The 24,150-nt window shown below is 34.0% G+C and overlaps 1 protein-coding gene across 1 annotated transcript in view; it reads right to left on the bottom strand.

Annotated features, from left to right (window-relative positions):
* Positions 1-24,150, bottom strand: part of GABRG1 (gamma-aminobutyric acid type A receptor subunit gamma1) — a 71,486-nt gene that overhangs the window by 11,117 nt on the left and 36,219 nt on the right. Inside the window, exons 4-7 of the mRNA XM_058546381.1 lie at positions 9,060-9,280; positions 7,941-8,023; positions 4,513-4,650; positions 4,231-4,383 (exon numbers count right to left, since the gene is read on the bottom strand). Coding sequence (XP_058402364.1) covers positions 4,231-4,383; positions 4,513-4,650; positions 7,941-8,023; positions 9,060-9,280 — 595 coding nt within the window. The remainder of the gene's footprint in view (positions 1-4,230; positions 4,384-4,512; positions 4,651-7,940; positions 8,024-9,059; positions 9,281-24,150) is intronic.

Genomic DNA, 24,150 nt, shown 5'->3' on the forward strand with positions numbered 1-24,150 from the left:
ATGACCATGAGAATTAAAATCACCCACAGCATGAGAGCTAGAAGGAGCCCGAGTCCCTCATACTGTAGTCACCCTCCGACTACCTACTTCTGGACTTTTAAAATAAAAAACAAATACTTCTCTACCTAATTTAAGCTACAGTGCTTTGAGATTTTCTGCCACACATGGTTAAAATTAACCCAAACTAGTACAGTGTTTTCTTATATGATAACTTGAATCAAACCTATTTTTTAATCTCAAAGTTTAAGTAAGGAATACAGGCAAAGTTATATCAAGAGAATATTTTAAAAGCATAGAGTAAATCTTCATATTTTGAAGAATTCAGCATATAAAAGTAGGATATCCCTCTGGCCCCCAGCCCTGTGCGTGTATCTTTGGGGGTGCCTGTTTCTCTTTACCCATGGCCTTCTTGTGGTTCTTGACATTGCCGATTTTAGGCCCCGTCACTCACAGCTGCACATGCTGTACCTCTTCTTCTCTAAACTGCCGTAATTCTCATTCTTTGTCCTATGAAACATGGCCCTATGAATGGAACTGTTTACTCTCCAAACAGTACTAAATATAATGCCAACTGCCTATTAATTTGGTCAATTATTTGTAGAGTGGCAACATCTGAGATGAAAATAAAAATAGAAAGGGTCTTTTTGGGATGATGAAGGCAACAGCCACCTCTTTTCCTCACGTTTCCATTGAAACATACCCTAATAATTCCTCTCACATGCTCATCTTTTTATTTTCATCATCACTTGGGATTGAAAAAAAACTTAAAGATGAAACAGGTATGATCTGTTGGGAGTCATGGAGGCAAATTTAGTTTCAAATTTTGACGTTTCGATCTATTAGCTCTGTGACATTAGGGAAGTTTCTTAACTCCTCTGTGTCTCTCATCTAAAAAACTGGCACAGTAATATCTTATTTGGTACTTGTAATAAATTTATACAAAAGGTATTTATTTTACTTATTTGTTCTTAAAAGTGGATACTCAGAATACTGATTTTGTCTTTCTTCCTTTCCAATACTAACATTTTAAATCTATAACAATTTCCCCTTTATGTAATACTTTAGCTACATCTCACAAATACTTATATTTTAAATTTTTATTAAAATTCAGTTTGAAATATTTTCTAATTTCCATTTTGATTCTTATTTGACCCAAGGGTTACCTAAAAGATCATTTTTTTAATTCACAGGTAAATTATTATCTATATTACTTTTATTAATTTTTTTAATACAATTTCTCCATTTATTTATTTATTTATTTTTTTCTGAGGAAGATCAGCCCAGAGCTAACATCCATGCTAATCCTCCTCTTTTTGCTGAGGAAGACTGGCCCTGAGCTAACATCTATTGCCAATCCTCCCTCCTTTTGTTTTCCCCCCAAAGCCCCAGTAGATAGTTGTATCTCATAGTTGCACTTCCTTCTAGTTGCTGTATATGGGACGCGGCCTCAGCATGGCCGGAGAGGCAGTACGTTGGTGCACGCCCGGGATCCGAACCCCAGGCCGCCAGTAGCGGAGCGTGCGCACTTAACCGCTAAGCCACGGGGCCAGCCCTATTAATTTTTAATTTACTTCCATTTTGGTTAGAAAACACTCTGCAAAATTTTAGTCTTTTGAATTTTATTGAGATCTTGGTTAATCTTCTGTATGCACTTGAAAATATCGTGTATTCTGTAGTTAGGTGTAGTGTTCTATAAATATCAATCAGGTCAAGTAGCTGATAATTTCATTCGGATTTTCTACATCTTAATTGATTTTTTTATGTATTCATTTTTTCATCAATGAGTGAGAAAGAGTATTAAACTGTTCATTGATGATTGCAGATTTGTTTGTTTCTCCCATTATTCTTGACAGTATTTGCTTCACTTATTTTTAAACCAGAACTATATTTAAAAGGCTTTGCATATATGGTAAGCGCTAAATAATTTCGGTGAACGCTAGTCTTTCCTCTTCCTCTCCTTGTACACTGTTTTTTTGGCAACTTAATAAATCACAACATTCCCATAGACAAAGATAGATTTCCAAAGGTATTCCTGGCTTCCATAATTATGTCCCATCTCAACTAAAAAAAAAATCTTAAAGCCAATGTGTGTTTTGATTTCATTATCAATTATTGCATTAAATTTCACTTTACTAAAATGTGATTATAAGAAAATATTTGGGATTTTAAGAGGATTCACTGATATTTCTTCCATGGCTTCCCCTGTTCAAAATCCTGCAATAGTCTCCCATCACATTTGGAATAAAATCCAAAGTCCTTAAAATGACCTACTAAAGCTGACATGATCTAACTACTGGTCATTTCTCCAATCTCATTTTCTACCACTACTTAGTCAACTCTAGCCACAGTTGTCTTCTTTCTGAATCTCAAGCATGGCATGGCAAGGAAGAATCCTCCTCAGAACCTCGTGGTTCTCCCATCCTGGACTATCTACCAGATAGCCACCAGACTAGCTCCCACACTTATTAGGTCTCTGCCATCTGCTCAGAGAGATCCAACCTGACTCCACAAGATACTACAGCAAACATCATATCTACCCACATCCCTTGCTATTCTCTAAGCATCTATTTTGCTTTCTCTTCACAGCCTTTATTACTCACTGACATTTTACTATATGCTTTTTAGTATACCCCACTAACATAAATTTTTTATGTTTTAACACGATCATGAGGATTTTATCATTTTTGTCCACTGTTAACACTGCAGCACCTAGAACACTGCCTGTTTCATATAAAGCATTTGATAAATGTTTCTTAAAATGCAATGTTGAATAAAGGAACTCAGGAAATTGTCCTTCAACGATATATGTATGTGTGTATGTACGTATGTATATAGGTATATTTTTTAAAAAAAACCCTTGATCCTCCAACTACATAGAAGCCATAATTATGAGATATTCTTCAAGTTAGATCTGATTATAGCTTATCATTACAGTTGATATGCTAATATTAAAAAATATTAATTCATGCAAAAACACAGTTCCACAACTGGCTATTCTCTTTGATGACACTATGGCATATGGTTTTTGGCTTCATGCAAACCTAATGGTAGAAATAATCCATTCAAATTCTCTTTGGGAAAAATATGAGAATGATGTTTAAAAAAACAACATTTAAGTCATACTCATAGTAGCATACAAAAAATCTAAAATGATTTATGTACCTTGGAACATAAAATAATTTGAAATAATTGTAGGAAACAAAACTCAGATATGAGTGCATTTTGTCCCCCAGCTATGTCTACATCTCTGTTTAGACTCCCAAGGGAACTATATTTCCAAGTATAGAGCTAGGTGCCTCAGGCTTTATCTTGCTACTTTTACATGATTTGCATTTTACTATATTTATTAAATGGAGTTATTCACCGGCTATCATAGAAACCACATGAAAACCTCTTTACTGTTGAAAATAGAAATTTTCCCAACTTTCTCTATGTTTTTTAAGACACAGTTATCAGTAGTGTGATTCATGTCTTGCTCTGATCTTGGGAATGAATCAATTGATCAATAAGTTATCTTCGTATATCAATACATGGATGTAAGTTATTTTCTTTTAAACAAATGTAGAGTAATTAGACACATTTCTTTTATGATTTTGATTATTGCAATGGATTGCTAAAGAAAGAAAACGAAAGTCTATTTTACCAAGTATGAATTACAAATTACCCTTTTAATCAGTGTTATTGTATAGGCAACTCTCAAAATATTCACAGACTAACTATACATTTTATAGATTGCAGAAGCCCAGAAGCTTCTTGTTCCTTTCAGCGACCTGCCCTTTAGAACAGTTGACTGTTCATCAGCTCCATTGTAAAAGCAGGGGATTTCAAAGCCTTCTAAACACACACCAGTCAATAAATGCTGGCTATGAGTGATTCAGCTAAAAAATGAAATAAACTCTTGATGAAAAGTAATTGAAAATATTAATGGAATTAAGATTCAGGGACTATGTGTGATTTTCATGTATTAATTCTTGCTGTGTATTTATGCTTCCATTGACCTCTAGTAGCAGGAGAAGTAAAAAATTTTCTGAAATTTCAAGTTCTTTACAACTCTATTTCCTACTTGTTTTTCATATATTCATTTCAACATCATATTGCACTAAAGTATCTGTCAGTTTTTGCCTGACTGTAGTTAGAGGAATATTTCTACTATATTAAACTATAAACTTTACCACATTAAAATGTTTTTAAAAGTTCTGTGATTCTAGAGCATAGTATCACATGTCATACCCAGTGATGTTCTTGCAGGCACTGCATCTTTATTGATCCAAAAAGACACCCAAGAAAGAACGACAGTCAGAATGCATGGAATGTAGGTCTGAATAGTGAAATATCCCATTCGTCTGCTCAGGTCAAAAAAAATTGTCATGATAACATAATCCCCTGGAAGAAAAAAAACATGTGTTTTGTTTTGGCTATTAAATAGATAAAAGTATAGATTCCAATCTGTAGGTTTAAATACAAGTGCCATTTGATGCTAGCATTCATCACTGACTTGTGTTTCCTTCTTACCGGAGATTGTGTGAGAGATTTCAGTTGAGTTCCGTAACCCTACAAATGCAAACTGATATAATCTCCAGTATTTGGGATCAGCCACTTCTACAGAAGGCTTTTTCCACTTATACTCAATTTCATTTTTAGGGTATCCATCTAGATAAAAAATTAAAATAAAAAATATATACATTAACAAAATCCAAATCTGTTCCTCTTGCAATACCAACATTATCCAAAGACAAATTTTTGAAACTTATCCTCATTTTTGTATTATAAGATATGTCAAATATGGAAAATACCACATAAAATTTATGTGTATAGTCTGAAGAATAATCATATAATGATCAAATAACAATAATTCACGTAACTCCACTTAAATCAAGAAATTAAAACTTGGTAGCTTCCAGGAAAACCCATATGTCCACTCCAATATAGTATTTTCCCTCCCAACCAGAGGTAACAACTAACCTGATTTCTGTGGTAATGCTTTCCTTGTTCTTTTGTTATAGATTTTCTGATATGCTTTTCTAAAAAAAATAGCTTAGTGTAGGTTCTTTTTGAAATCTATTTGATTGTTGCTACACTGGATCCATTATTTTATGTTTTCTTTTAATATCATATTTACAATAGGCATCCATGCTGTTGTATGTAGCTGTAGTAAATCTGCTCCATTGTAAAGATGTATTAAAATTTATTTATCCATTTTACTATTATAGACACTTGTAATGTTTCCTGTTGGCTATTACTAACACTGCTACTAGTAACATCGTTATTGTAAAAGACATATATGCAAAGGTTTCTCTGGGATATACACCTAAATATGGAATAGCTGGGTCATGGGTTACATATAATTTCCATTTTATGAGACAGTGCCAATCTTTTTTCCAAAAAGAGTACACCAATCTCATCTCTTACCAGCCAGAGTATGAAAATACATGTGGATCCATATTCTCATTAGACTTGATGTGGACAATCTTCTTTACTTTTACTGTTCTGTAGAGTGTATTTTATTTCACATTTTCCCAATTATAAATTAAACCTAGCAATTTTTTTATATGTTTATTAGATTCTTGTGTTTCTTCTTCCAAAAATTGCTTGTTCAATTGCTATTATTTTATTGGGTTTTCTTTCTTTTTGCCTGAATTCTTTATATATTCTGGATAATAGCCTTTATTGGTTATTTGTATTGAAAATACTCTTGCCTTCTCTGTGGCTGTCGAGAATGGAGATGCATTCTTCCAAAAAGGATACGTTTTTTGTTTCTGCCACTTGACAGAGAAATCCACAAGTGCCCTTCGGACCAATCAAATGAAGGAAATTTGGGCTGCAAATTCATGTAGGGATAGGGTTGTGATTACATCCTCTCAAGGAGTTATTTCACCCTGGTACGCTGATTGCACAGGTAACTTTGCTTTTAGACCTTAATGGCTATGTGTGCATGTGTGTGTGTATGGAGGGCACTTCTTCATGTTACCTTAAGTGTCCAGCCTTTTGTAATCCAGCTGTATGTAGAGATTATGTTCTATTAAATTTCTGATCCACAAGGCTGCTGAATTTAAAGCTGAAATTTACCTTGTTTGGCAAATGTCCTCAGGTCAAATTGACTACAAACCTTCTTATCTTTCTGGCTTCAACTTTGTATGTGGATTTTTGTGGCTGAAAATTCCTTCCTAGTGATCACTTATATGCTTTTGAGAAGACTTTAATAATATTATCAGCCATACAATGAAATAGCTGTCACCTGTTTAAGGATCTGTTTTCTCTTTCCTTTCTCCATCTTCTCTCTTTTGTTCTCTAGAGGTTTAGCCATCTTGTTTTTTCATATTTCCCATCTTTTTTTTATTGTAATTATAAAGGTAATAGAGTATCGTCATAGCATATAGGAGTATGGGTACAAATAAAAACAGTGAGCTAGTCACTCAACCACTCTAAATCTCATGCTATTGACTTTTAAAATGGGAGCCACAATGAAACCTTCCAAAGATATTCATTGTGAAATATTAGATGTAGAAAGCTTAATTCTCCACTGGACACATATGGAGTGCCTGAAAATCAAAGTTAGTTATGAATAATATGTTTATTTCAATAACACCCAGTTGTACTCACCAGGATAGATTGTTAATTCCCCATAATGACAAGCAAAGCTAAAGAGATATCACACTAAAAACTTTGGCATGGTATCTAGACGAGAGTATAATAATTGCTACATCCTCAAATGTTTGCATATCAACTATTTCTTGAGTGTTCCTATGAATCAAGTCTTTGTTGTGATTTGGCTGTTTTATTTATTGAGAAGTTAAGGTTAGAAAATCAAAGCAGTGAGATATAAGATTATGAATTAAAAAGGACATTTTAATGAGACAATAATCATTAAGAAAATTCAGGAAAATTGTTAATAAAGAGCAACAAGAGGTATTTGGGAATTTTGTAAGTGAAGAAGCAGGATAATACTTATAATCTACTGTGAATAGATTTTAGAATGTGATAAAGACTTGTTTCCAAGACTTAGAATGTGATAAAGACATGTTTTCAAGACTTGTGCAATGATATGTTCTCTAGAAAAATATATATTTCTTTTTGCTGAGGAAGATTGGCCCTGGGTTAACATCCGTGCCCATCTTCCTCTACTTTATATGTGAGACGCCTGACACAGCATGGCTTGATAAGAGGTGCCTAGGTCCACGCCAGGGATCTGAACCTGTGAACGCCGGGCAGCTGAAGTGGAGTGCAGAAACTTAACCACTATGCCACCGTCCTGGACCCTAGAAAAATATTTTTGTAAAAGTATATGTGATGATAAATATGTTAGCAAACATAAAATAAAATTGATATTGATATAGAAAGATTATAACTATTTCCTCTGAACAAAATTCTAGGTTTTTGTATCTAACTTATTTAGCTCTAATAATATCTCTGTGTTTCATTTATTCTTTTGAATAAAATAAACTTATTTCTACCTTGCCTTTTCCAACTTATTAAAGTCTTCTCAAATATTTGCTATGCATGTTGTACATACTCTCTACCAAACCAATCTATGAAATATATTTTAAAATCCAATGTAATAAAGTTAAGTCTTGCCTCGAGGAAGATGAATAAAATTTGAGTAAACTCATTATTCATGGCAGTATAAAAACACTTGAACATAAACCTATTTTCAGTAGTACTTTATTTAATCAAAATAGGAAAAGGGCACTTGAATAAAGCTAAGATTGGTGATGAATGATATAACAAAATATATACATCCACTATGTATTTATTGTTACTTATTAATTTAAAAGCAAGAAACAAATATGTCATTTGTGATTATTTTATCTAAGAGAATTGAACATAACCTACACTTCTGAAAATTGTATAAATTATCCTTTATCTCCTTTCATGTTGTATTTTAAAATAAACAAGGTCAGAAACTAAAATTCTATGAAATTATCAAGTATTTTATCACTTACAGCTTGAAAATTCCAGTGGACAGGAGTGTTCATCCATAGGAAAGTTATGAAGCTGAAGGTAACATTCTGCATTAATTGTCAATCTATTTAGATGGAAAAATAAATATTAAATAATGAGAAATAATTTCAAGCATCGAAAATCTTTTGTCTAACTTTTTTTGGTGAGGAAGATTGGCCCTGAGCTAACATCTGTTGCCAATCTTCCTCCACTTTATATGTGGGCTGCCGCCACAGCGTGGCTTGACGCGTGGTGTGTAGGTCCGCACCCAGGATCCAAACCCGCAAACCTTGGGCTGCCGAAGTAGAGCGCACAAACATAATCACTTCACCACTGGGCTGGTCCCTCTCTTGTCTAATTTTTAAACATGATTTTGGCTTACAATAATGGACTGTGATGTACTAGAAAATAATAATTCTAAAGTCTCATAGTCTTAAGTGGTAATATTATACGTCCATAAATATGAAAATTTTAACATTTTTCTCTCCAGCCAACGAAGGTGCCTCTGTACACATTTCAGTATGATCTCCGTGTTTACAGTCAAAAATTCATACTTCAGGATCTCAACAAACACACACATGTGCACACACACAGATTAACAGTGTACATGATTAAGTATGGTGACTTCTTTCTCTTTATCATAAACGTCTTTCTATTAAGGGTGATTATTAATAAGCAGATATGTTCAAGACAATGAATGAAATAAACTTGAATCTTATACATCAGCCTTCGCTTAATCCTTTCTTAGGAATATTTTACTACATCATTGAAAATCAGAGTGTTCTAAAATGTTATGGCAGGATGAGCTCATAGAGAAAATTTCAGTCAATTATTTGCATTATGGGTTTAAAAAAAAACATAACATTCATTCCACAACCTCTTCTCCTTCAAAAGGAGGAAATCAAGGGATTTTCCTCTTTGCTTTTAGTCTTTTTCACATACTAGTAATTTTGAGCTTAAAGAAATATTTTCAAAATATTCCACCATTTTAGATTTTAGTGTATGAAAGGAGCTCTGTATTTCTTACTTTCCAACTTTCAAAAAGGGAAATTTATGAGTAGAACAAATATTAGTATGGAAAATAAATTAGAGCAACTACATTTTTTAAAAAACAGTATTACCTTAGAGTATATAGAACTCGCCCATCATTCCAAATTCGAAGCAGACGATTAGGAGTTGTTATCCAATGAGCATCAGATTTTCTCGAGTTTCTGAAGAAAGTGTCAGGAATCCAAATTTTTCCAACCATATTGCTGTTAAGCATAAGCACTTTCATGGTACTATTGAATTTTAAACGACTATCAAACCAGGTTTGGGCAAAAATTATATCTATTGTGTATTCCTAAAAGATAAAAAGAAAAGCAATGACTTATAATTGCCACTATAAAGCCACTAGTGACTTATAAAGCCACTATTTTAGATGTTTTCTTCAGACATTTGAATTTTTATATTATAGAGTTTCTGTAAGTAAATAGTTCTTAAACTCAGTCTTTTTGGAGAAAAAAATGTATGCCATTATCTTAATTTTTCTTTTTAATTGTTTACATGAGTCAATGAGTAAAATAAAATCCAAGATTTCTAGTAATTACTGCTGCCCAGTGTGGCTTCATATTTTTTTGTAAATTTTATTCAAGATTTTATAATATGTAGGGTACAGTCATTAAAAGCAAACTGTCTTAATGTTAACAATTATATTAACTTTTGTGATATTTACATGGTGCTTAAGTCACAAAAAGAAATCACAAATAAGTACAAAATCAAGATGCAATTATTCACCAAGTTATCTAAAAGCCCTTACATTGTCCTCTGTCCAAAAAATAAATTATTTAAGTTATTTAGATTCAAATGTTTTAAAGCAATCACACATGCAATAAACCCTATTGAGCACTTAAAACATGCCAAGTACTATGTTGAGTTTTGTGTATATCTTCATTAAATCCTTACTACCTGTGAAATGGATGCTACTATAATCTTTATTTTTTTTTATTTTTTTATTTTTTTGTGAGGAAGATCAGCCCTGAGCTAACATCCATGCTAATCCTCCTCTTTTTGCTGAGGAAGACCGGCTCTGAGCTAACATCTATTGCCAATCCTCCTCTTTTTTTTTTCCCCAAAGCACCAGTAGATAGTCATATGTCATAGTTGCTGTATGTGGGACGCGGCCCCAGCATGGCCGGAGAAGTGGTGTGTCAGTGCGTGCCTGGGATCCGAACCCGGACCGCCAGTAGCGGAGCGCGCGCACTTAACCGCTAAGCCACGGGGCTGGCCCTATAATCTTTATTTTTAAGTAACATTTATTGTGTAATAGAGAAATAAAATAATTCTCCCCACATCACAAAGCTAATAAGAACATGAAACAGCCACTGCTGGCTGAATCCCAAATCCACATCCATAACAACCACATATAATGGTGGTCATAAAGGGGCCTGATGGGTGCCAGATTAGAGCAAAGGCTCTCCCCACAATCGGCAAGTGACTGTAAATAGGAAATTGCATGGTTATGAGAGAACTCCCAGGAGTAGGTGATTAGGTATTACCTACCTTTGTATCCTCACAAAATCCCTGCCATATTATAAGCATTAACATTTAGTTAATAAAAGTAATGAATAAGAATGCAGTAATCATCAGTGCTATTAAGTGAAGTGATTATATGTGTATGTGTGTATAACTTGGATATTAAAAGACTAAATTGAAAACTATGAGGTATTATCTGAGTTATTTGTGGTGGGAGAGACTAGTTGCTTACTCTTGATGTAATCCCAGCAATGGGCCAATTTACCTGGGGGTAAATATTTAATATAAGAAATGGAAGTGTAATTGGGAGTTTGACTAATGAAGGAAGATTTGAAAAGAAAAATGGTAGGGAGAATAATAAGTAAACAGATTGGAGTCAACATGTTAATAGAGAAAATGGATCAAATCCTAGCTTCCAGACAGAATATGTATAATTATAATTTACTCGACTAGGATATAGAGAGTAAATTGAGAGGGAAACCTCATTTTATCTATTTTGGTGGGTTTTTTTTTAACTGAATGAATTTGACGTGTAACATTGGGCAAGTTTAAGGTGTACAGTGTGTTACTTTAATATATTTATATATTGTAATATAATTGCTGTTGCAGTGATATTTATCACATTACCTAATAAGCACAATATTATTGTCTATGTTCATTATACTGTGAATTAGATCTCTATTGCTTATTTACTACTAGTTATAAGTTTGTATCCTTAAACACCATCATTTTATATATTTTGGATGAACAATGTTGCAATTTGGGAAAGGCACATACATACTAATAATTATTTAAAATCCAACAAGGGTCTAAACATTATGTAATTGAGTATGAGATGTATGCTTTATAAAGGGAGTAAGATATATAGATAAATTATTATGGATAATTTGTCCATATAATGATGTCATATGTGATCATTCAATAATCTATCCACATATTTAGCATATACTGTTGTGTCAGTCATTGTTTCACATAGATGTGAAGACATGAAGTCCTTGTGCACAAAACCACTTGCATCATGACCCCCTCTTCACATAGTCGTTTGCCATGGGTTGCCAGAGTAATTTAGAGAGGGAGACAATTAAAATTTAGTTTTTTCCAACTTAGTATACAATGGCACGGAATCAAATTGTACTGTGGAATATATGCTGAAAGTACTTTTGCAACCATGTAAGATTTATACATTCTGTAGCCACAACCTTGTTGATGTACTTAGTGTTTGTAACTCAAGCTGACTCATAATGCAAAAGATATCTCATAATATGTAAAAATGAAGCATATTTATTCTGTAGATGCTTAACCATCTTATTAGGTAATATTAATGGAGTGGTACAAAAACGGGTGTGCATTTTAGGCAAGCCAATGGGCCCTGTCAATATCACTGGTGCACCTCCTCCCTGAACCTTGTGGAAATTCTTGGACAGCTTCACAACAGTCATCTTTAATTCCTATTCTGACCTTCTGCTTCTCAGGCCAGACATTTTTTCTTTGGAATAAACTATGATTTATCCAGGCAGCCTCTTCAACTGACGCAAATGATTAACCATTCAAAGTTTAACAGTGTAACCTGTGTTAATAACATGGTTTCTGGTCGTAATAGTAAATGCAAATAGAAAGAAGGCTCACATTCATTCTGTGGAAGATCCCAGAAAGAGTATTTAATCAACATTATGTGCCAGAATTATGTCGCACTTTTATATGGAATCAAACTGGTTAAGATCAAGGAAGAGGCTTACATATCTGCCAGGATTATGGCTTGGCAAAGATCCAACACTGGTTGGTAGAGGGAACATCATGCTACCTGGTAGGTATACTTGGCTGCGGTATTCCTAACAAACAGGGCATTAAAGGTGGCACCCGAGAACTAATTGTTTAGGGGTGGGATTTAGGAAACAGTTGTGAATCCTGCTGAGCAGCTGACAGGATCTTCTTAAGAAAACCTGTTTATAAAAGTGCTAATCACTGTTGAAAGTGTTACGACTTCCAAAGGGTCAAACTCTCCCAAGCAGAGACTCTGGGGGAAATGTGAAAATTTTTCTACTCACGATTATTCCCTCAATCTAGGATCAAGAAGAAAAAGATATAGAGCTTATGTCTTAATTATTCATCCTTCCCAAACTCTTTGCAGAGGCTAATACTTTCAAGCTCTTTTAAATTGCTAATCCTTAATAAGTGCCTCACTCAGATAAGAAGGTCATTAAAGTTTGTGCCATTTTATATATAATTGAAAAATCCAATTTCATTTGTGCTAGCGTAATTTCCAGAAAATGATCAAACTGTGTTCTGGTACTTCATGTTCCTCTTTAGAGGTTATAATTATCTGCATAATAAATAAGCAAAAGAAACATGAAAAGGCACTTTCATTTACTCAGAACAAGTATAGTACCTTCTAGGATAAACACGTTGAGATAAGGAACAGTGCATTTAACATTTGAGGTCCAATGTACATTATGGGAGTTAGCTTGTCTCCTTGCAAGTTAGCTGAGAAAACAGCATTAGTGAATAAAGGTGAAGAAGTGAGCCATCTTGATTTAGAACTCAATCAAATCAATCCATAATTGATGAAAGTGTGTGCAGTGTAGTCTTCATACTACACTGTCTGCTTTGCAATTATGCACTGTGTCACACTTAAAAGTACTAGTTAATTCAATATTATTGTCATTCTAGTAATGGAAGAAACTTCACACAAAATGCAGACATGCCTAAGTGATTAACATAAGTGCATAATTTCATCATGAAGTTTGGTTGATTCTGACCAGGTCTTTCCACCTTGACGTTAATCTCTCCCTAAACTATCTATTCACATAGCCAAAACAGTATGATGGGAAAAATAATGGTTAGCAGTAAATCAGATACTAAGACTATAGCCATTTAGACTATCTACACGTCTAAAAACATGTAGAGAAAAGGTACAAATGTAGCTAGTCCACAGCACAAATAGCTTTAGTGGAAAAAGTTCATAGGTACCAGTTCAATTATTGTAAAAGTACCAACTTCTTGATATTATCAAGATAAGGTGAGTAAAAAACATGATGTTATTCTAGGTTTCAAATGGAAAAAGAAATAAGGAACAAAGAGGTTATGTCAGCTACTTAAATCATTGAAGTCATCCAGAAATATATTGAGAGATATTTAAAAAGTAGTCTATGTGAATCCTGGATTCGGTAACCAATCCTTTGGGCTCTATTTTTATGTCCCTAAATGTAGATTGCCAAAGGCAGATAACACCATGTGCATTCATCAATTAACTTTTTAACAAATATTTTTCAGCATTTGAGTTACTTCTATATTGTTCTGGGTTTACAAAGTTGAAAATGGAGGCTTCTTGTTATGAATACATACATAATAAAAATTGGAAATCAATAAAACTTAGGAGAGGTAAAGGGAAAAATGGAAACAGTAGAGATAGTTTTCAGCTAGAGGAAATTAAGAAAGATTTCACGACAGAAGTTGTATTTAAACTGAATCTTGAAGGGTTTGTGAACATTTAGATACATACTGGTGTCAATTAATAAATGTGTGGGGAGGAAGCAAAGAGGTAGTAAAATGTAGGGCACAATGGGGAAAAAAAAGAAGGCAAGATATATATAATTAAAAACAAAGTGCATTTTTTTATACCTCAGGGTATGTGCATTCCTCAAATATGTAGGATATTCTACATCTGGAAGAGTTTTTGACAACTATTATCTAAGCTTACTAATTTCCAATAATTGACTCTGGAACCTAGGCACAGCTCGATCCCCATGTACTGCTGAACTGAGCATTATGAACTGAAAGTCCTAATATTTCATGTGTTAATTTTAGTTTTCATGCTTAATCATACATTCCCTACTAGATATATATTCTATAATATACTGTATATATTTTCAAAGAGTAAAGTATTAAACTTTATATAATCACAGGCAGCTAAACACTACAAAGAATACAAAGAAATTTTAAAAAATGAACTCCCAGTCCTTAAAAAGCTTATAATAGAGAAGACGGGGTTAGCTTCCAGGTATATATAATAAGTACCCTAAGATCTGGGGTGGGAGCAACCCTTATGAGCCTGTATTAGCCAGCGTTCTCCAGAGAAACAGAACCAATAAGATGTAAGTATGTATGTATGCATGGATGGATGGGTAGGTAGGTAGGTAAGTAGGTAGATAGATAAATATAGGCTAGATGGATTTATTTTAAGGTATTGACCTGTTGGGACTAGCAAGTCAAAAATTTGCAAGGCAGGCTGGCAGGCTGAAGAACCAGGGAAGAGTTGATGTTTCAGTCTTGAGTCAAAGGCAGTCTGGAGGCAGAATCCCTTCTTTCTTGAGGGACCTCAGTCTTTTCTCTTAAAGCTTTCATCTGATTGAATGAGGCCCACCCACATTATAAAGGATAATCTGATTTACCCAAAGTCTACTGACTTAAACGTTAATCACATCTAAAAAACGCCTTTACAGCAACATCTAGACTAGTGTTTGACAAATATCTGGGTACCATAGCCTAGCAAGTTGACACATAAAATAAACGATGACAGAGCTTATAACAGTAGGAATGGACATTCACGGATTCAGAAAGCCTCAACAAAAATTATACTTGTGTTTCTTTGCTAGACAAGTTAAAATGAATAATTATTGGGATAGGAAGAGACGTATTCCCCCAGTCCACGTTTCCTATGTAAATATACACTTTTCATTTTGTCCCATCTCTTACTCATTCTACCTCTTAGTGAAGTTTGTTCCATATTTCTCAAGTGAGTGAATGTAATATATTAAAAATTGTTTTTCAGTAAGTTTGTGTCTCATTTTCATTCTCTGAACTCTGAACTTGATCTGAATGAACTCGCTCAAAGTCCAAACTGAGAGTTGGAGTCAGGTAGGTGCACAAGAGCTCTGGCAAAGCCATTTGGTTCTCACACCCTAGCCTTATTCTACAGCCCCACTTTAATTACTGGTAAGGAAGGTTTATTTTTTTGTTTGTTTATTTTACCTCCCTTTGCTTACCTTCTCGGCATATTTGTCAATAGATTCAGAAACCCGGGAAGGATACAAAAATGGGGGAATTATTTTTTGATCCTGTTAAACATCAAATATACTCCAGAAAATATAGATGACCATTTTTTCCACGCAGCTATCCCCTTGTGAAGTTCTTTGATTCAGTTTTGATATTGCATCAAGGTAATGAAATCTGGAATTCTATTTTTCAGCTGTAGCACTCCTAAAATAAGCCATATGATTATTTGCAAAGTAATTCCAAAATGTTACCTACATTAAGATTACTGCATGAGATCAAACATACAATATTGCCTATTCCCTGTGCCATTCATGGGAGAATAAGAGATGCGGACTGTCCTCCTCCAGGGTATCCATTGCCAGGATGGGAAAGGTCCTGGACACATCAACATCTCTTTCTATCAGTCTACCACGAGAATTCCCTTACTTCAGATCCTGAAATTTTAAACAATAAGGTCCCACAGTTATGTGTGTCTTGAAAAGTTTTATCAAAATCATGTCCAACTGATACCACATCTCACATGGCAGGATAATTCCTTGAACAAACTCTAGGAACTTTCCCAATGCACAGACATCAAAATGATTTTCACCGTCACCCTGTTGTTCTGAAATGGTTGTGAAAGAGGAACAGATGTGCACATGGAGTGCTCGGCATCTGCCACATGGGGAGATGAAGTGAAACAAAGACAATCCAGAAGGCAGATAAAAGGCTTTCCAGAATCACTACAGCACTGCATCAAGCACAAAGACAGAAACATAAATGGCTGCAGAAAAAGCAGCCAGCTGAGGAATCTGGCATACAGTCAAGAGAAATCTCAATTCTTTTCAGTGTGGACAATTGGACTATTCTGAGTCCTGGAAGTCAGATGGCCCTTTAAAGGGGGCAGTTTAGTGCAGTGATTGGGTAAAGCTACTTTGGGGCAGACTTCTGGGGTTTGAATTCTGAATACAAAAATTTTTATCTGATCTTGAGCAAATTTCGTAGCTCTTTATGACTCAATTTTCTCATCTTGAATCTGGGAGTGATACAGTATCTAGTGCATAAAGTTCTTGTTAACATTTAATGTAGATTACTTAAAACAATGATTGACACATAGTAAGTATCCCATAACATTATGATCATAATAATGAAAGAAAGCCTACATATTGTTTTAAAATGGGGCAACAGAGCCTTTGCAAATATTCCATTTTACAAAGATTGTAGGCCATAGCCGTGCAATGTCTGCTCTGGAAGAGATAAACATTTTATAGATATACTTTTATTTTTGAAGCAATTTCTTCATATATGGGGACAGACAGTTCCAATACCAAGATTCTAAGTAAAACAAGTTCTCTAGCTTCTGGAAAGCTAGTCTTACCTAAATATTCATATTATTAGCCCATTAGCAGAATTTGAATCAGTTAATTAGTTTCTGTTTTATGAAACATTTGGTCTAACTCAGATCTTGGGACACCAGTGAATCTTGTTTTTCTCCTACCTCAATGGCTACACCTTCTCAGTCTCCTTTGCAAGTTCTTCTGTATCTTTCGTATATGTAAGCAATGAAGTGCCTCAGAGTTTAATAACACCCAGTCCCCTTCTCTTCAATCTCAAAATAATCTCATCTAGTCTCATGACTTTAAGTATCACCTGAAGATCACCTACTTTAAGTAGCCAGAGAATCCAAAATCAATATCTCAACTGCAAACCTCTCCCCTGAAATCCCAACATACATGTCTAATTGCCTCCTTAATGTCTTCAGAAGGACAGCTAATAGATACCTTAACCTTAAATTTCCAAAATGGAACTCTTGATCTTCATCATCCTCCAAAAAAAAAAAAAAAAAAATCTCTAACTCTCTTCTCCATCTCATTAAATGACAACTCCATCCTTCGAAGTTTTCAAGTCAAAAAATCTTGGAGTCATTCTTGATTCCTCTTTTTCTCTAATACTCCACATCTGGTCTTTCAGAATATCTTGGCATCATCATTTTTAAATTATTCCAGAATCTTATACCTTCTCACCAGTTTCACCATCATCAACTTTTTCTTTGATTATTGCAGTATACTCATAACTAGTCTTCCTGCTCCCACAATTGGCCTCCTATGGTTTGTTCTTCATTCAAAAAGATAGTAGTCTCATTGAAAACATAAGTCACATCATTCCTCTCCTCTGCTCAACATTTTTCTATCGCATTCCAATATTCACTCAGACAAAAAAAAATCAATATCGTCTCAACGTCTTTAAGACACCAGATGATCTGAACCCTAATTACACCAACTTCTCCTATCTCTTTTAACCCTCGTTAATTCTACTACAAGCCCTACTCGTCTCCTTGCTGTTCCATGCACATTTTTATCTCAGATCCTTTGCTCCTCCTATTCCCTCTAGCTAGCATTCTTCTCCAGATATCTGCATGACTTGCTCCTTCACCCCCATTAGATTTCTGTTTAAATCTCACCTAAGAAGTGATACTTCTCTTGACTACTATATACAATAAAACCCCACCACCATCCTGAGCCTTCCTATCCAGTACTCTGCTTCACTTCTCTCTATTGAATTTTCACTACTTGATATGTTATATATTTATGTATTTTACAGCGCCTCCCAACTAAAATGTAAGCTCCATGAAGGCATAGGGTATTTGATTATTCAATACTGTAACCTCAGCTCTTAAAAACAGTGTCTGGCCTATAAAAGACACCCAATAAATAGTTGTTTAGGGAATAAATTGGCAAGCTATTATCAATAAATTTTAATCCCTGGTGTCCATACTGAATTTGAATTAATCTGTAAGAATTAAGCCAAAATATCATAAATTTCTGGCTAAGTTCATAGCTATAGGTCTGTGACCTAAACTGAAGAGTTGTACAAACATAGGCCAAACACTGTTACCTCTGCAAGATGTGAGAGAGAGTAACCTTCTAAATGGGGAGCCTGTAAATACACAGCATGACATTTGGAAAGAAGTTATCTGTATGGTTACTATTGAAAGCATGGTAAATTCTCTGCGATGGATGTTTGATATTCAGGTGAGGGCTCTTCTTCCTAGAGAAGCCCCATCACCAATAAGTCATTGTGTTTCTCATCCACATGTGCAACATTTGCCATAGATTGGTTCAGTGCTAGATAGCTAGATTATTTGCTCAATGATCTAAGTAAGTGTGACAAATATTTCTGCATCTGTAATTACACTGTTTTAAAATATATTCCTTAATATTGTATACTTGAAATTTGCTAAAAGGATAGATCTCAAATGCTTTCACCAAAAAAAAAAAAAAAAGAAAGGAAAGAAAAGGTAACTATGTGAGGTGACGGATGTTAATTAGCTTGATTATGGTGACCATTACACAAGGTGTACTTATATCAAAACACCAACACCTTAATTATATACAATTTTTATTTTTAATTATACGTCAATAAAGCTGGAAAAATATTTCTTGCTGTCTGAATTAGGCTTCCTATCTGAGCAAGACAGAACACTATATTTGGAAATGACATATTTAGAAAGAGTCTGCATGCTTCGTGTTTTAAATTGTTTACATTACTACCACTTTATAGATTCTTGCCACGGTCCATATTCTTAATGGAGAAAACGAAGAATTTTCTGACATTGTCAGCGTGCTGCTAGGATGACATTGTTTGTACTGCTGTTGGGAGCACTGGCTTCCAGTGTTTACCTTAGCAGTTTGGATCCAATTGTGCATATCACAGAGCTGAGTAGTCTTACCAGAAAATCCAAGGCTTATCACACAATACGCACAGTTTTCATTATAGAAATTTGTCATAATTTTCATTCTAGCAAAATGTCAAAAGTCAAGCTATTTAAACAAGTTTTCTCTCTTTCACATTTTAATTAAAGCTGCTGAGCAACTGATGTTAGTTCAAATCCATTGCCAATTTCAGATCAAAAACTTTAGTACATTATTTAAAGCCTTTGCACTAAAAAAATATAAAAATAACTCATTGAATAAGAGATTGAGTATTGCCTTTTAACTGTATACATAATTTTAAATACTTTTCAGATAATCAACAAAATGAATATTGATACATCGAAAGTGTGTGTTGTAGTGAGAAGTTACAATGTAGTGTAAAGAACACTGGTCGGATGGAGCCAGAAAATCATGCCATAGTTTCAATTTGTGACTCACTAGAATATAATGCTGACCAAGTCACTTACTCTCACCGGAAAAATGGGAGCCCTAGGCAGGATCATCATTCTGATTTTTCCCAGCTCTAAGGTTCAGTGATCATGAGAACATTATCGACCACGAGAATGTTATAAAATGTTAGAAATTAACTTTTTAAAAAATGTTCTAAACATAAACAAGGATAAAGCCTAAGATGGACAGGGTATCTTCCAATGACCCTTCCTCATAAAAATACTCCTGATCTGTAGGTTTCTTTGTTACTTTCATTTAATCCCACCTAATTCCTGCCAAATTGATAGTTGAAAATGGCTTAGGCTAGTGGCTGCCAAGCCTGGTTGACTAGAAGTCCCTGAACAACATTTTCAAAATTCTGATTCCAGGTCTCCATCTTATTACTGAATCAGAATGTCCTGGAACAATGCAGAATTTTAGGGCATTTAAACAAGTTCTGGAGTTAATATCTACAGATGGGAAGATTTATCCAATATTCCTCAAACTGAACAAGGTAAGGTGCTCTCTCTCTAAATACAAGCTCTATGCATTAAACACTGTATCAGAATGTGTGTGTGTGTGCGTGTGTATATTTAAGGAAGTTTGGTTTTTAACATTCAGCTAATATATGTACCTCTGCACAATTTTACAACGTAATCTTCTAAAATGGTGAAATATTAACCCTCTGAATTTATGTTAGGCTATGTTAAAGTACCACCATATGTGCTAAATTGCTTTTTCTTAGATATTTATTGTTTTTCTGTGTTTCTATATTACCAGCAAAGCATTAACACTGGTCACTTTCCTCCTATAAATAAACTTTATATTAAGAAATAAAACAATCAAAGTGGTTGCTTAATAACTTTGAGTTCAGCATTAGAAGCCCTTGGTAAGTACTACATAATCCAAATAATTCAATTTTAAACAAAGAAGTAGAAAATGAGGAATTATGAGGTATGTTTGAATCAACTACAACATTTGACAAATGAAGCTGTGACTTGGAGCATCTAGGTAGAAGCAAGGCTAAAACCAGCTTTAATCACATGTATGAAAGTTATGAGGTGAAAAAACCTAGGCCTTCATTTTGCCAGAACTTTCCCCCTCTAGCCTAGCCTGAGGCCAGAACTACCAAGCAATAAAGGCCCATTCTACAACATTCTATATCTACTAATCCATAAAGGACTCAAAACTGTAACTAACCCGAGACTCTGTATTGAGGCTTATCATTAGAAAAGGATTCAAAATAGACACCTCCAACATCTGACCAAGAAGTCTCAGAGGAATTTGTACCCATATCCTAAGGGAATAATTATGGGTGGCAAAAAGGATTTTGATAATATTACTCTTAATCACCACAAATTGGAAACTGTTAAAATAATGGATTATTAAATACACGTGGTACAAATACATTGCCTAATATTATGCAACATTTAACGATATTTTTCAAAAAGTAGTTAAGTGGAATAATAGTCACGATATAATAAGCAGAAAGACACAATTTTGTAAAACAATATGTGTAATATTTCAGCATTTGGTAAAACTATATGCATAAAGTTATTAAAATAGTAGTAACAACCGTGACCTCTGGATAATGATAATCTAGAATATTTAAATTTTCTTTCTTTTACCTAAATTAAATTTTGAATTTTTCCATATTGGACATGTATCTCTTTCACAATAAGGAGAAAAACTATTTTTATGAAATATTAAAAAAAATAGCATAGGGTCACCATTTGTAACTTTAAATGTGTATGGGTTTACGTACAGCATTTTTCCTGGCCCTTTCCCATCTGTATTTATCTAATTTGCATTTTTTAGCTGTACTACCCACTGGGTTTTATACCTTTCTGAAGGAAGGAGGTCATATCTTTTCTAATTTAGTAGACAATGCACCAACCGTCACAATATAGGTAGTAAATACATATAAGACAAACAAAACAATGAAATAAAATTAAACTGTATTTGTGTACATCAAGAAATAAGAAATTATTTTGATAATTTTTGGAGATTCAGAGGTTAATTTAATTTCTTAATTCTAAGAGTTTTAACATACTATTTATGGGGCAAATGAGCATACTGGATCAAAGAATAATAGAGAAGAAAATAACATTCATTTATAATTTTTTATTTTCTCTCACTTAGTGTTGAATCAAAACATACCTAAATTTTATATTGTTTTAAAATAAAGCCTGTGAAAAGAAATAGATTTTAGAGTATCTAATGCCAAAAAAAATGTTAACATAATACGCAAAAGTAACAAAACTAAAACTATAGTAACAAGCTTTAAAATATTGTACAAACCAAATACACAAACTTAAAATTGTTAAACGTAAATGCATTTCTTCATCCAGGAAGACTAAAACACTCTCTCTTCCCCTCCATTAGCATATGCAGGTCAATTATGCAGACAGGAAAAAAAAATATCTTGTGCCCATGCTTTTGCTGTTTCATAATTCCTCAATGCAACGTACCTGGTAAGGAGTGAATGTTTCCTGCTAATAGAATAAAAGGATAGAGATGCTTTTATTTGATATGTAGAAGCTATGCTTAAGGCTTTATTTCCTTAAATCTAGAAGCAGCAGGAAACAAAAAGAGGAAAGGAAGGAGAGAGAAAAAGAGAGTGACAGTGACAGGGAGAAAGGCAGAGAAAAAGAGAAAGAGAGAGAGAAACCTATGAATATTAGCACCAGTTGCATGAACCACGCTAAAGAAATGTGCTCCTTGCAACTGAAGAAATTCATAGAAGAAAACTCTATAAGCACCAGCCTTTTCAATATATTTAGAATGTTTAAACACAAGTTATATGTCTGGGAAGTTTATTATCAAAAATGAGCCTGATAAAACAAGATGAAGCAAAAAAGACTTAAAAGTCAGTTCTCACCATTTTCAAACTTAAATATTACCCTCACACGTTTAACACCTGGCCATTCCTCCTAAATGAGTGGAACAAAATGTGATTACTGAGAAAATCCCTTATTTATTTAAGAATAAATAACCTTTATGACTTTTGTAGTTCTACCTATACTTTGTTTAAGATGTTTCTTTTTTTTTTTTTTTTTTCTTTTATAGGAACTGTTGGATTTTCCTTTTCTGGTAAAAGTAGCCTGAAAAGGGGCATAATCGTTAAATATTTTTATACTGGCCAGAAAGAAAGCATTCTGTCTTTTGCTAAGGTTACTTAATCCTGTTTGTGTACTGCTCACCCCTTGTAGTCATCTCCAGTAGGTGGTTACTTGGGAGTAGAGCCCAGCTGGTGTCCCGGCTCCTGTCTAAGTTTTCCTCCTCCTAACTGGTGCCCTGGTTCCTCAGTCCTGTCTCCATTACCAAGACCAAACACAATTTCACCAATCGCAAGAAGAATCCATCCAGCGTCGGCGCCATATTCTAGGGCAGTCTGACATACCACTCTGGCAGTTAGAATGATGTAAAGACCTAACTGGGATCTCATTCCTGACTGGTTTTCATTAGTTGTTTTTCTCTCTGGTCCTTCACTTTCAAAATGCCCGTATTGGACTATATAAGGGTGTACCAGTCCCTATAAGTAAACCCATGTCCAAATTTTACCTGGAATTTTAAGTTATAACTGTTTTTGCACTCAATACCTTGTGCTTTAGCTCCTGTTAGATACCCATAATAGTATCTTGGATTCCCTGGGGCTCTCATTGATCTCGATTTGATTCAAAGAATTGCTATAACTCTTGAATGTTGTACTTGTTAGTCAGATGGTAAACTGCTATTGTTTTATTATAGTGAGACATTACTCAAAAGAGTAAAAATAGATAATCCCCCCAAAAATTCAAAAAATTATGGGTTAAAAACTACTTTAATTCTAGCCTGATAACGTCTATTAACATTTTGCTGCATTCAGGTCTCATTGTATATTTTTTGTTCTGTTTACATTTAGATAGTTTTAGTTAGAGCATACATAACTAGCTGAACAGCCTCTCTCCAAGTTACTATATATTTTTTTTCAGTCTTCATTAGTGTGTCATTTTGAATTTAAATTCTCAAAATGGAAACTATTTATTGACTAATTTATTTATTCATTCAACATGCAATTATTGAATATCCTATTTTTTGATAGTGACACAAGATTAAAGCCATTAATCTAACACTGAAAAAAAAGAAGAAAGAAAAACATATCCTATTGTAGAATAATATTGTTTTAGGTTTTATCAGTTATCTATAGAGACACTATGTTATGTAGCCAAGCTTAAAAACAAACAACCATTTTGCACCAAACCAAATTTTGGCTAATTTAAAAAAAAAAATTGTTAAACCAACACATTAATTTTGTTCCTTACTAGTAACTTAAATTCCATGAGTAGTTAAGAGGGAAAAAAACCTACCCTCTTGCTTGCTTAATTGCATTCAAGTCTGCTTGCTTGATTACACTCAAATTCAAAGCAATTTTGTTCACTATATGAAAACTGAATTCTAATTTTCCTGCATTGTTTAGTTAAAACTGTCTTCTATGTAAACTGCTCCTTATTAATCCCTAGTATGACAATGCTTCTCTTTTAATAACACTATCAAGTATTTTATAGTTTTTTTTTTTCTTGTATGTGCTTTAGTATCACCAGTT

Source organism: Diceros bicornis, chromosome 8, assembly GCF_020826845.1.
Source record: "Diceros bicornis minor isolate mBicDic1 chromosome 8, mDicBic1.mat.cur, whole genome shotgun sequence".
In the NCBI taxonomy this organism is placed as follows: Eukaryota; Metazoa; Chordata; class Mammalia; order Perissodactyla; family Rhinocerotidae; genus Diceros; species Diceros bicornis.